General features: G+C 48.9%; 1 protein-coding gene across 6 annotated transcripts in view; it reads right to left on the reverse strand.

Moving 5' to 3' along the window:
• The window catches only part of LOC115135938 (protein KIBRA-like), a 50,954-nt gene that overhangs the window by 12,799 nt on the left and 23,554 nt on the right, over positions 1 to 14,601 (reverse strand). For 4 of the 6 annotated variants that reach the window (XM_029671172.2, XM_029671171.2, XM_065023710.1 and 1 more), the window contains 7 exons: positions 3,057 to 3,177; positions 2,275 to 2,445; positions 1,843 to 2,035; positions 1,381 to 1,518; positions 1,164 to 1,228; positions 626 to 809; positions 153 to 323 (listed from right to left, as the gene is read on the reverse strand). In XM_029671172.2, coding sequence (XP_029527032.2) covers positions 153 to 323; positions 626 to 809; positions 1,164 to 1,228; positions 1,381 to 1,518; positions 1,843 to 2,035; positions 2,275 to 2,445; positions 3,057 to 3,177 — 1,043 coding nt within the window. The remainder of the gene's footprint in view (positions 1 to 152; positions 324 to 625; positions 810 to 1,163; positions 1,229 to 1,380; positions 1,519 to 1,842; positions 2,036 to 2,274; positions 2,446 to 3,056; positions 3,178 to 14,601) is intronic. The other 2 variants (XM_029671173.2, XM_065023711.1) reach the window with 1 other exon arrangement.

Raw genomic sequence — 14,601 nt, forward strand, 5'->3', positions numbered from 1 at the left:
GAGGCTATATAAATAAATCAGTTTGTCTGAAAGATTTTTTGAGTAGATATGTACAAATATAAATGTATATCTAGCATAGATATGTGCTACTATATACTAGATGTGTACTAAATATGTCCATGTATTGTGTGCGCTAGAGTGGCTGCCCTCACCCGGCAGATGTACTGGCTCTGGGGCCCAGGGGAGAAGGTCTTGGAGCGGATGATGGTGTTGCCCTGGAAGAAGGCATTCTGCTGGGGAACATGGTGGGGCCGACGCTCCTTTGGCCGGACCACCGAGGAGGAGACATGGTGGTGGTGGCCGGTACTGGTCTCCTTGTTCACCTGGGGACGGAGCAGGAGAACAGTTTACAATGAAGGCTGTGTTTTACATAGTCAATCTTGGCTTACAAATGTACTGTTATGTTCAGTTCCAACTCAAGTCATTCTTAGTCAAGTCATACAGCACATTTGTTAGTCTGCATATCAATGAGTTTGCAGAACTGTTGAGTTTGATTCAAATGAACACACATGTTTTTACTCAAATACTTCCATTGAACATCATCTGGAAATAGGTCAAATAATATCAAATAAAATAGTATTCATATACAGTAGTATTTATAACAGTTAATGGAGTCTCCACATACCCTCTCAGCCAGGGTTCCTGTTCCAGTCGGTTTGGTTGTCACTTCCTCTCCCTCCCAATGGCTGCTGTCAGGATATAGCCCCTCCTCTTCCTCTAGAGGTCCTGCCCCCTCTATGTGGTCATTTTCTTCATCTTCAAACACTTCACCTTCCAGCTCTTCACTGTGCCTGTACAGGGTTGAAACACTATCAGACCGACAGAGGGAGGGAGGTAAGGAGAGAGAGAGAGAGAGAGAGAGAGAGAGGGAGCAACCTGTCAGTTATTCACCTTGCCCATTCTACATGCGAGGGGCTGTGGGGGAGGAGGGGTGGTTAGTGTGCCTCTGGGCTTTCAAAAACTACACTCAATGTCTGAGCTTCTTCTCGTGGGAGAGGGGGAAGGGAGGGAACAATTATTCAACTGGGGGAGGTGAGTGTGTGTGAGACAAGATCTCCCTCATTGACCGTGACGAGTATGGAAGAAGGGCCTGTCCTCTGTAGAGGTTATAATGGAGAGGAGAATAACAGGATAAAGGTTCTGTTAGTGAAGGGAGAGCTCACCATTCATCCTCCTCTGGGTCACCCTCCAGACTGCCTGCTACTCTCTCTGTGGTGGGGACAGAGCTCTGGAACACACGTTGTTACTCATCTGTTACATGCATTCATTACATACAGTATGTTTACACATTCATAACACTTCCATACAGATTCACCTTAACAGATCAATTTCCTTTTGAAATACAGGCCATTGCTATAGATGAATGAATGTCTATGTTACCCTTTCAGACTGCCGAGCCGTCCCAGTCTTGTCCTTGTTATTGATCTGGGGCATGAAGGAGTAGCTGAGGAGGTTGTAGCTCTTGACACATCTCTCCCCAGAGGTGTTGACATCAGCCAGGCTTATCTGAGCACCAGCCTTCCCAGAGGACAGAAAGCCATACAATAGTTAAAAGGCAGTCTACTGAACGATGATACACACTGTTGTAACCGACTTTCATGCTTGAGACAGTACGGAGTGTTAGGAAGGACAAAAAGCTCTTATCCACTAACAGCAATAAACCACTGTTATATGACACGATGACAACACAATGGAAAGCTAAAAGGTATACATTGGAATTTCAATGTACACTTAGCAAATACACCACGTACAAGTGTTTGCACTGTGTGGGTGTGGACTGTTTGTTATGTTGATGCTGAATTGAGAGATGACTGACAGACCAGGGACAGTCGTAACACTCACAAGACACTCCTCACGGCCAGACAGGCTGGTGTGGCATATGTCCACCCTCAGGGTCTTCTGCCGCAGGGCATTGTGGGCCATCTGGACACCGAAGACTTCATTGACCTCCACAATGTCCTGGGGTAGAGAGCCGCGCGTCCGGAAGAGGCAGCAGGTGGACTCTGAGCACGGGAGCACCGCCACACGGATGTATCTATGGAGGAGACACACACAGTTAAACACCTCAAGACAATGTACACACAGATGCGTATACAGTTGAGGACAGAGGAAACATACAGTACTTTCAATACAAACAAACCTAATTGATGAGAAGTGGGAACAAAGACATCCACACACAGCATATGCACATAGTCATTGAAAAGGTGTTTCGAATAGCCAAGTAATAACAGTCACACTTCTAAAGCAAAGAGAAAAGGCAACTTTGCTATATACATTTTGTGGTCTGGTGGCAGTACGAGGACGCTGCAATTGGAGAGCTGCATGACGAACATGGTGAAGCGCTTGTCTTTCACCTCGTACTTCAGGCCCAGTCTGACCTGGGCACAGCCTAGTGGTCCTCCCCTCTCCTCATAGCCCAGCAGCAGCTCTGCAGGGAGGACTGACCTGGGAAAAGTGACACATACAGGGTTAGATCCACAAAGCTGCTATCAAATACAGTACCAGGAAGCAAAACCTGGTTTGTGCTTTTGCCACCAACCTTCCATTTGAAGTCATATCACTGATATTCTAGTGGGGACATCAGTCTGAACAGATCTGGCTACAAGACTTCAAACACCACAGTAAGTTATGACAGGGACATGTATGTTGCCATTAGTTATGGCCCTCAGGTTCTAGGGTCAAACAGTTCAAACAAAACATAGTACTGCAGACAGCTTGTCTCTTTCTAATAGTAATAGATACCTGAATAGATAAACCATCAGATCAAACCTCTCCAATTTGAGTTCTACCTTTCTGAATAACTTAATTTACATACACATCTAGAAGTTACTGGGTATCCTGACCTAATTACAATATCTTGTTTGACCTTAATTACTGTATATACTGCACACCCTTCTAACATTAGTTAGGATAGGGGTGTTAATGAAGCACCATCTTTCCATTACTATCCGTGAAGGTTCAGGCTACTGAACATGGTCTTAAGTCTTGCTCCAGAATAAAGCAATTAGGTAGACACCTCTCCTCCAGGTGACCCAATGGCCTTCTACTGTACCCACCTCGTCTCTGAGGGCTCATACACCCCGCTGTCACCCGCCACCGACTCATCAGACACTGCTGACATCACGCCCATCTTCTTAGGCCCCGCCCCCACCATCCCTCTGGCTTGCACTATGGCATCTAGGGGAAGAGGGGGTTGGAAGAGGAGAGGAAAACAGGGAGGAGAAGAGGAGTGTAGAGAAACACCTTGTCACAACCATTCCCCCATGGCGGTCATGGGAACCGGTGCAGAGTTGCATAGCTGAAGTAAACCATACAGTTAACAGTGGGCTATAACTTAACCCCCTCTCTCTCCCTCCTCACCCCGGTGTGCCCCCCCCACTGGCAATCAGGTTTCAGGTGCAATCCTTGAATTCCTCACGAGGTGCACACACACACATACTACAGTGGATGAGGTGGAAGCCTGACCTATCAGTCCAATACATCACAAGCGCCTGCTAATACAGCTCTTCTCTTCCTCTCATCTGTCTCTCTCTCTAGGTCACACTGTGCAGGCTAATACAGACATGTCTCTCTCTCTCTAGGTCACACTGTGCAGGCTAATACAGCCCTGTCTCTCTCTCTAGGTCACACTGTGCAGGCTAATACAGCCCTGTCTCTCTCTCTGGGTCACACTGTGCAGAATAATACAGCCATGTCTCTCTCTCTTGGTCACACTGTGCAGGCTAATACAGCCCTGTCTCTCTCTCTTGGTCACACTGTGCAGGCTAATACAGCCCTGTCTCTCTCTCTAGGTCACACTGTGCAGAATAATACAGCCCTGTCTCTCTCTCTAGGTCACACTGTGCAGGCTAATACAGCCCTGTCTCTCTCTCTTGGTCACACTGTGCAGGCTAATACAGCCCTGTCTCTCTCTCTAGGTCACACTGTGCAGGCTAATACAGCCCTGTCTCTCTCTCTAGGTCACACTGTGCAGGCTAATACAGCCCGGTCTCTCTCTCTCTCTAGATCACACTGTGCAGGCTAATACAGCCCTGTCTCTCTCGCTAGGTCACACTATGCAGGTTAATACAGCCCTGTCTCTCTCTCTAAGTCACAATATGCAGGCTAATACAGCCCTGTCTCTCTCTCTAGGTCACACTGCAGGCTAATACAGCCCTGTCTCTCTCTCTAGGTCACACTGTGCAGGCTAATACAGCCCTGTCTCTCTCTCTAGGTCACACTGTGCAGGCTAATACAGCCCGGTCTCTCTCTCTCTCTAGATCACACTGTGCAGGCTAATACAGCCCTGTCTCTCTCTCTAGGTCACACTGTGCAGGCTAATACAGCCCTGTCTCTCTCTCTCTAGGTCACACTGTGCAGAATAATACAGCCCTGTCTCTCTCTCTCTAGGTCACACTGTGCAGAATAATACAGCCCTGTCTCTCTCCTTAGGTCACACTGTGCAGGCTAATACATCCCTGTCTCTCTCTCCCTATAGGTCACACTGTGCAGAATAATACAGCCCTGTCTCTCTCTCTCTAGGTCACACTGTGCAGGCTAATACAGCCCTGTCTCTCTCTCCCTAGGTCACACTGTGCAGAATAATACAGCCCCTCTCTCTCTCTCTAGGTCACACTGTGCAGGCTAATACAGCCCTGTCTCTCTCTCTCTAGGTCACACTGTGCAGAATTATACAGCCCTGTCTCTCTCTTTAGGTCACACTGTGCAGAATAATACAGCCCTGTCTCTCTCTCTAGGTCACACTGTGCAGAATAATACAGCCCTGTCTCTCTCTTTAGGTCACACTGTGCAGAATAATACAGCCCTGTCTCTCTCTCTCTAGGTCACACTGTGCAGGCTAATACAGCCCTGTCTCTCTCTCTAGGTCACACTGTGCAGAATAATACAGCCCTGTCTCTCTCTCTTGGTCACACTGCAGGCTAATACAGCCCTGTCTCTCTCTCTCTAGGTCACACTGTGCAGAATAATACAGCCCTGTCTCTCTCTTTAGGTCACACTGTGCAGAATAATACAGCCCTGTCTCTCTCTCTAGGTTACACTGTGCAGAATAATACAGCCCTGTCTCTCTCTTTAGGTCACACTGTGCAGAATAATACAGCCCTGTCTCTCTCTCTCTAGGTCACACTGTGCAGGCTAATACAGCCCTGACTCTCTCTCTAGGTCACACGGTGCAGGCTAATACAGCCCTGTCTCTCTCTCTGGGTCACACTGTGCAGAATAATACAGCCCTGTCTCTCTCTTTAGGTCACACTGTGCAGGCTAACACAGCCCGGTCTCTCTCTCTAGGTCACACTGTTAGGCTAATACAGCAATGTCTCTCTCTCTAGGTCACACTGTGCAGGCTAATACAGCCCTGTCTCTCTCTCCCTAGGTCACACTGTGCAGAAAAAATACAGCCCTGTCTCTCTCTCTCTAGGTCACACTGTGCAGGCTAATACAGCCCTGTCTCTCTCTCCCTAGGTCACACTGTGCAGAATAATACAGCCCTGTCTCTCTCTCTCTCTCTAGGTCACACTGTGCAGGCTAATACAGCCCTGTCTCTCTCTCCCTAGGTCACACTGTGCAGGCTAATACAGCCCTGTCCTTCTCTCTAGGTCACACTGTGCAGGCTAATACAGCCCTGTCTCTCTCTCTCTAGGTCACACTGTGCAGGCTAATACAGCCCTGTCTCTCTCTCTCTAGGTCACACTGTGCAGAATTATACAGCCCTGTCTCTCTCTTTAGGTCACACTGTGCAGAATAATACAGCCCTGTCTCTCTCTCTAGGTCACACTGTGCAGAATAATACAGCCCTGTCTCTCTCTTTAGGTCACACTGTGCAGAATAATACAGCCCTGTCTCTCTCTCTCTAGGTCACACTGTGCAGGCTAATACAGCCCTGTCTCTCTCTCTAGGTCACACTGTGTAGGCTAATACAGCCCTGTCTCTCTCTCTAGGTCACACTGTGCAGAATAATACAGCCCTGTCTCTCTCTCTTGGTCACACTGCAGGCTAATACAGCCCTGTCTCTCTCTCTCTAGGTCACACTGTGCAGAATAATACAGCCTTCTCTTTCTCTCTCTAGGTCACACTGTGCAGAATAATACAGCCCTGTCTCTCTCTTTAGGTTACACTGTGCAGAATAATACAGCCCTGTCTCTCTCTTTAGGTCACACTGTGCAGAATAATACAGCCCTGTCTCTCTCTCTCTAGGTCACACTGTGCAGGCTAATACAGCCCTGTCTCTCTCTCTAGGTCACACGGTGCAGGCTAATACAGCCCTGTCTCTCTCTCTGGGTCACACTGTGCAGAATAATACAGCCCTGTCTCTCTCTTTAGGTCACACTGTGCAGGCTAACACAGCCCGGTCTCTCTCTCTAGGTCACACTGTTAGGCTAATACAGCCATGTCTCTCTCTCTAGGTCACACTGTGCAGGCTAATACAGCCCTGTCTCTCTCTCTCTCCCTAGGTCACACTGTGCAGAATAATACAGCCCTGTCTCTCTCTCTCTAGGTCACACTGTGCAGGCTAATACAGCCCTGTCTCTCTCTCCCTAGGTCACACTGTGCAGAATAATACAGCCCTGTCTCTCTCTCTCTCTCTAGGTCACACTGTGCAGGCTAATACAGCCCTGTCTCTCTCTCCCTAGGTCACACTGTGCAGGCTAATACAGCCCTGTCCTTCTCTCTAGGTCACACTGTGCAGGCTAATACAGCCCTGTCTCTCTCTCTCTCTAGGTCACACTGTGCAGAATTATACAGCCCTGTCTCTCTCTTTAGGTCACACTGTGCAGAATAATACAGCCCTGTCTCTCTCTCTAGGTCACACTATGCAGAATAATACAGCCCTGTCTCTCTCTTTAGGTCACACTGTGCAGAATAATACAGCCCTGTCTCTCTCTTTAGGTCACACTGCACAGTGTGACCTAGGGAGAGAGAGACAGGGCTGTATTAGCCTGCACAGTGTGACCTAGAGAGAGAGAGACAGGGCTGTATTAGCCTGCAGTGTGACCTAGAGAGAGAGACAGGGATGTATTAGCCTGCACTGCACAGTGTGACCTAAAGAGAGAGACAGGGCTGTATTATTCTGCACAGTGTGACCTAGAGAGAGAGAGACAGGGCTGTATTAGCCTGCACAGTGTGACCAAGAGAGAGAGACGGGGCTGTATTAGCCTGCACAGTGTGATCTAGAGAGAGAGACAGGGCTGTATTAGCCTGCACAGTGTGACCTAGAAGAGAGAGACAGGGCTGTATTATTCTGCACAGTGTGACTAGAGAGAGAGACAGGGCTGTATTGCACAGTGTGACCTGCACAGTGTGACCTAGAGAGAGAGAGACAGGGCTGTATTATTCTGCACAGTGTGACCTAAAGAGAGACAGGGCTGTAGGGCTGCACAGTTATTCTGCACAGTGACAGTGTGACCTAGAGAGAGAGACAGGGCTGTAGTATTATTCTGCACAGTGTGACCTAAAGAGAGAGACATGGCTGTATTATTCTGCACAGTGTGACCTAGAGAGAGAGACAGGGCTGTATTATTCTGCACAGTGTAACCTAGAGAGAGAGACAGGGCTGTATTATTCTGCACAGTGTGACCTAAAGAGAGAGACATGGCTGTATTATTCTGCACAGTGTGACCTAGAGAGAGAGAGAGAAGGCTGTATTATTCTGCACAGTGTGACCTAGAGAGAGAGAGACAGGGCTGTATTAGCCTGCAGTGTGACCAAGAGAGAGAGACAGGGCTGTATTATTCTGCACAGTGTGACCTAGAGAGAGAGACAGGGCTGTATTAGCCTACACAGTGTGACCTAGAGAGAGAGACAGGGCTGTATTAGCCTGCACAGTGTGACCTAGAGAGAGAGAGACAGGGCTGTATTATTCTGCACAGTGTGACCTAAAGAGAGAGACAGGGCTGTATTATTCTGCACAGTGTGACCTAGAGAGAGAGACAGGGCTGTATTAGCCTGCACAGTGTGACCTAAAGAGAGAGACAGGGCTGTATAATTCTGCACAGTGTGACCTAGAGAGAGAGAGACAGGGCTGTATTAGCCTGCACAGTGTGACCTAGAGAGAGAGAGACAGGGCTGTATTAGCCTGCACAGTGTGACCTAGAGAGAGAGAGACAGGGCTGTATTAGCCTGCAGTGTGACCAAGAGAGAGAGAGAGTGGCTGTATTATTCTGCACAGTGTGACCTAGAGAGACAGGGCTGTATTAGCCTGCACAGTGTGACCAAGAGAGAGAGACAGGGCTGTATTAGCCTGCACAGTGTGACCTAGAGAGAGAGACAGGGCTGTATTAGCCTGCACAGTGTGACCTAGAGAGAGAGAGACAGGGCTGTATGAGCCTGCACAGTGTGACCAAGAGAGGGAGACAGGGCTGTATTATTCTGCACAATGTGACTTAGAGAGAGAGACAGGGCTGTATTATTCTGCACAGTGTGACCTAGAGAGAGAGACAGGGCTGTATTAGCCTGCAGTGTGACCAAGAGAGAGAGACAGGGCTGTATTAGCCTGCACAGTGTGACCTAGAGAGAGAGACAGGGCTGTATTAGCCTGCAGTGTGACCAAGAGAGCGAGAGAGTGGCTGTATTATTCTGCACAGTGTGACCTAGAGAGAGAGAGACAGGGCTGTATTAGCCTGCACAGTGTGACCTAAAGAGAGAGACATGGCTGTATTATTCTGCACAGTGTGACCTAGAGAGAGAGAGAGACAGGCTGTATTATCACACTCTGCAGAATAATACAGTGTGACCTAGAGAGAGGAGACAGGGCTGTCTCTAGCCTGCAGTGTGACCAAGAGAGAGAGACAGGGCTGTATTATTCTGCACAGTGTGACCTAGAGAGATAAGACAGGGCTGTATTAGCTCTAGGTCACAGTGTGACCTAGAGAGAGAGACAGGGCTGTATTAGCCTGCACAGTGTGACCTAGAGAGCAGAATAATACAGGGCTGTATTATTGTGCACAGTGTGACCTAAAGAATACAGGGCTGTATTCTTCTGTCACACTGTGAATAATGACCTAGGTCACACTGTGAGAGAGACAGGGCTCTATTATTCTGCACAGTGTGACCTAAAGCCCTGTCTCTCTCTAGAGTCACACTGTGCAGAATAATACAGCCCTGTCTGCACTGGTCACACTGTGTGACCTAGAGTCACAGTGCAGCTAATACAGCCCTGTCTCTCTCTCTAGGTCACACTGCACAGCCCTGTGACCTAGTCACACTGTGCAGGCTAATACAGCCCTGTCTCTCTCTAGTCACACTGTGCACAGCCCTGTCTCTCTCTCTAGGTCACACTGTGCAGAATAATACAGCCCAGGCTAATACAGCCCTGTCTCTCTCTAGATCACACTGCTAATACAGTGTCTCTCTCTCTCTAGTCACACTGTGAGAGACAGGGCTGTCTCTAGGTCACACTGTGCAGAATAATACAGCCCTGTGACCTAGGTCACACTGTGAGAGACAGGGCTCTCTCACACTGTGCCTGCACAGTGTGACCTAGGTCAGAGAGAATAATACAGGGCTGTCTCTATCTCTAGGTCACACTGTGACCTAGGGACAGAGAGACACTGGGCTGCTAATACAGCCCTGTCTCTCTCACAGTGTGACACTGTGCAGAGATAAGACAGCCCTGGCTCTATTGTGGTCACCTGTGCAGAATAATACAGCCCTGTCTCTCTCTCCTAGAGAGAGTGACAGCCCTGGCTCTATTCTCTCTGTCACACTGTGCAGGCTAATACAGCCCTGTCTCTCTCTCTAGGACACTGTGGGCCCTGGTGACTAGGTCACACTGCAGAATAATACAGCCCTGTCTCTCTCTCTCTAGGTCACAGAGGCTAATATAGCCCTGTCTCTCTCTCTCAGGTACAGCCCTGTCTCTCTCTGGTCACACTGTGCAGGAGACAGCCCTGGCTGTAATACAGCCCATTAGGTCACACTGTGCCTGCACAGCCCTGTCTCTCTCTAGGTCACACTGTGCAGGCTAATACAGGGTCTCTCTCTCTTAGTCACACTGTGCAGAATAATACAGCCCTGTCTCTCTCTCTAAGTCACACTGAGAGAGAGTGGCTGTCCTGTTATCTCTAGGTCACACTGCACAGTGTGTCTCTCTCTCTACGTCACACTGTGCTAATACAGCCCTGGGCTGTGCAGGCTAATACAGCCCTGTCTCTCTCAGTGTCACACTGTGCAGAGCTAATACAGCCCTGGCTCTCTCTAGGTCACACTGTGCAGGCTAATACAGCCCTGTCTCTCTAGGTCACACTGTGAGCTAATACAGGGCTGTAGGTTAGCTAATACAGCCCTGTCTCTCTCTCTAGGTCACACAGTGTGACCTAGGTCACAGAGCAGATAATACAGCCCTGTCTCTCTCTGCACAGTGTGACCAAGACAGGGAGACAGGGCTGCTAATTATTCTGCACAATGTGACTTAGAGAGAGACAGGGCTGTATTATTCTGCACAGTGTGACCTAGAGAGAGAGACAGGGCTGTATTAGCCTGCAGTGTGACCAAGAGAGAGAGACAGGGCTGTATTAGCCTGCACAGTGTGACCTAGAGAGAGACAGGGCTGTATTAGCCTGCACAGTGTGACCAAGAGAGAGAGACAGGGCAGTATTAGCCTGCACAGTGTGACCTAGAGAGAGAGACAGGGCTGTATTAGCCTGCACAGTGTGACCTAGAGAGAGAGACATGGCTGTATTAGCCTAACAGTGTGACTTAGAGAGAGAGACCGGGCTGTATTAGCCTGCACAGAATAATACAGCCCTGTCTCTCTAGGTCACACTGTGCAGAATAATACAGCCCTGTCTCTCTCTTTAGGTCACACTGTGCAGGCTAATACAGCCCTGTCATTCTCTCTAGGTCACACTGTGCAGAATAATACAGCCCTGTCTCTCTCTTTAGGTCACACTGTGCAGAATAATACAGCCCTGTCTCTCTCTCTAGGTTACACTGTGCAGAATAATACAGCCCTGTCTCTCTCTCTCTCTCTCTCTCTTTAGGTCACACTGTGCAGAATAATACAGCCGTCTCTCTCTCTCTAGGTCACACTGTGCAGAATAATACAGCCCTGTCTCTCTCTCTAGGTCACACTGTGCAGGCTAATACAGCCCTGTCTCTCTCTCTCTCTACGTCACACTGTGCAGAATAATACAGCCCTGTCTCTCTCTCTTGGTCACACTGCAGGCTAATACAGCCCTGTCTCTCTCTCTCTCTAGGTCACACTGTGCAGAATAATACAGCCTTCTCTCTCTCTCTCTAGGTCACACTGTGCAGAATAATACAGCCCTGTCTCTCTCTTTAGGTCACACTGTGCAGAATAATACAGCCCTGTCTCTCTCTCTAGGTCACACTGTGCAGAATAATACAGCCCTGTCTCTCTCTCTAGGTTACACTGTGCAGAATAATACAGCCCTGTCTCTCTCTTTAGGTCACACTGTGCAGAATAATACAGCCCTGTCTCTCTCTCTAGGTCACACTGTGCAGAATAATACAGCCCTGTCTCTCTCTCTCTAGGTCACACTGTGCAGAATAATACAGCCCTGTCTCTCTCTCTCTACGTCACACTGTGCAGAATAATACAGCCCTGTCTCTCTCTCTTGGTCACACTGTGCAGGCTAATACAGCCCTGTCTCTCTCTCTAGATCACACTGTGCAGGCTAATACAGCCCTGTCTCTCTCTCTTGGTCACACTGTGCAGGCTAATACAGCCCTGTCTCTCTCTCTCTAGGTCACACTGTGCAGAATAATACAGCCCTGTCTCTCTCTCTTGGTCACACTGTGCAGGCTAATACAGCCCTGTCTCTCTCTCTCTAGGTCACACTGTGCAGAATAATACAGCCCTGTCTCTCTCTTTAGGTCACACTGTGCAGGCTAATACATCCCTGTCTCTCTCTCTAGGTCACACTGCAGGCTAATACAGCCCTGTCTCTCTCTCTCTAGGTCACACTGTGCAGGCTAATACAGCCCTGTCTCTCTCTCCCTAGGTCACACTGTGCAGAATAATACAGCCCTGTCTCTCTCTCTAGGTCACACTGTGCAGGCTAATACAGCCCTGTCTATCTCTTTAGGTCACACTGTGCAGGCTAATACAGCCCTGTCTCTCTCTCTAGGTCACACTGTGCAGAATAATACAGCCCTGTCTCTCTCTTTAGGTCACACTGTGCAGAATAATACAGCCCTGTCTCTCTCTCTAGGTCACACTGTGCAGAATAATACAGCCCTGTCTCTCTCTCTCTAGGTCACACTGTGCAGAATAATACAGCCCTGTCTCTCTCTCTAGGTCACACTGTGCAGGCTAATACAGCCCTGTCTTTCTCTCTCTACGTCACACTGTGCAGAATAATACAGCCCTGTCTCTCTCTCTTGGTCACACTGTGCAGGCTAATACAGCCCTGTCTCTCTCTCTCTACGTCACACTGTGCAGAATAATACAGCCCGGTCTCTCTCTCTAGATCACACTGTGCAGGCTAATACAGCCCTGTCTCTCTCTCTTGGTCACACTGTGCAGAATAATACAGCCCTGTCTCTCTCTCTCTAGGTCACACTGTGCAGAATAATACAGCCCTGTCTCTCTCTTTAGGTCACACTGTGCAGGCTAATACAGCCCTGTCTCTCTCTCTAGGTCACACTGTGCAGAATAATACAGCCCTGTCTCTCTCTCTCTCTCTCTCTCTAGGTCACACTGTGCAGGCTAATACAGCCCTGTCTGTCTCTCTTGGTCACACTGTGCAGGCTAATACAGCCCTGTGTCTCTCTCTAGGTCACACTGTGCAGGCTAATACAGCCCTGTCTCTCTCTCTAGGTCACACTGTGCAGGCTAATACAGCCCTGTCTCTCTCTCTAGGTCACACTGTGTAGGCTAATACAGCCCTGTCTCTCTCTCCCTAGGTCACACTGTGCAGAATAATACAGCCCTGTCTCTCTCTCTCTAGGTCACACTGTGCAGAATAATATAGCCCTGTCTCTCTCTTTAGGTCACACTGTGCAGGCTAATACAGCCCTGTCTCTCTCTCTAGGTCACACTGTGCAGAATAATACAGCCCTGTCTCTCTCTCTCTCTCTCTAGGTCACACTGTGCAGGCTAATACAGCCCTGTCCTCTCTCTAGGTCACACTGTGCAGGCTAATACAGCCCTGTCTCTCTCTCTAGGTCACACTGTGCAGGCTAATACAGCCCTGTCTCTCTCTCTAGGTCACACTGTGTAGGCTAATACAGCCCTGTCTCTCTCTCCCTAGGTCACACTGTGCAGAATAATACAGCCCTGTCTCTCTCTCTCTAGGTCACACTGTGCAGAATAATATAGCCCTGTCTCTCTCTTTAGGTCACACTGTGCAGGCTAATACAGCCCTGTCTCTCTCTCTAGGTCACACTGTGCAGAATAATACAGCCCTGTCTCTCTCTCTCTCTCTCTCTAGGTCACACTGTGCAGGCTAATACAGCCCTGTCCTTCTCTCTAGGTCACACTGTGCAGGCTAATACAGCCCTGTCTCTCTCTCTCTCTAGGTCACACTGTGCAGAATTATACAGCCCTGTCTCTCTCTTTAAGTCACACTGTGCAGAATAATACAGCCCTGTCTCTCTCTCTAGGTCACACTGTGCAGAATAATACAGCCCTGTCTCTCTCTTTAGGTCACACTGTGCAGGCTAATACAGCCCTGTCTCTCTCTCTAGGTCACACTGTGCAGGCTAATACAGCCCTGTCTCTCTCTCTAGGTCACACTGTGTAGGCTAATACAGCCCTGTCTCTCTCTCCCTAGGTCACACTGTGCAGAATAATACAGCCCTGTCTCTCTCTCTCTAGGTCACACTGTGCAGAATTATACAGCCCTGTCTCTCTCTTTAAGTCACACTGTGCAGAATAATACAGCCCTGTCTCTCTCTCTAGGTCACACTGTGCAGAATAATACAGCCCTGTCTCTCTCTTTAGGTCACACTGTGCAGGCTAATACAGCCCTGTCTCTCTCTCTAGGTCACACTGTGCAGGCTAATACAGCCCTGTCTCTCTCTCTAGGTCACACTGTGTAGGCTAATACAGCCCTGTCTCTCTCTCCCTAGGTCACACTGTGCAGAATAATACAGCCCTGTCTCTCTCTCTCTAGGTCACACTGTGGAGAATAATACAGCCCTGTCTCTCTCTTTAGGTCACACTGTGCAGGCTAATACAGCCCTGTCTCTCTCTCTAGGTCACACTGTGCAGAATAATACAGCCCTGTCTCTCTCTCTAGGTCACACTGTGTAGGCTAATACAGCCCTGTCTCTCTCCCTAGATCACACTGTGCAGGCTAATACAGCCCTGTCTCTCTCTCTTGGTCACACTGTGCAGGCTAATACAGCCCTGTCTCTCTCTCTAGGTCACACTGTGCAGGCTAATACAGCCCTGTCTCTCTCTCTAGGTCACACTGTGCAGGCTAATACAGCCCTGTCTCTCTCTCTAGGTTACACTGTGCAGAATAATACAGCCCTGTCTCTCTCTTTAGGTCACACTGTGCAGAATAATACAGCCCTGTCTCTCTCTCTCTAGGTCACACTGTGCAGAATAATACAGCCCTGTCTCTCTCTCTAGGTCACACTGTGCAGGCTAATACGGCCCTGTCTCTCTCTCTACGTCACACTGTGCAGAATAAT

Source organism: Oncorhynchus nerka, linkage group LG10, assembly GCF_034236695.1.
Source record: "Oncorhynchus nerka isolate Pitt River linkage group LG10, Oner_Uvic_2.0, whole genome shotgun sequence".
Taxonomy (NCBI): domain Eukaryota; kingdom Metazoa; phylum Chordata; class Actinopteri; order Salmoniformes; family Salmonidae; genus Oncorhynchus; species Oncorhynchus nerka.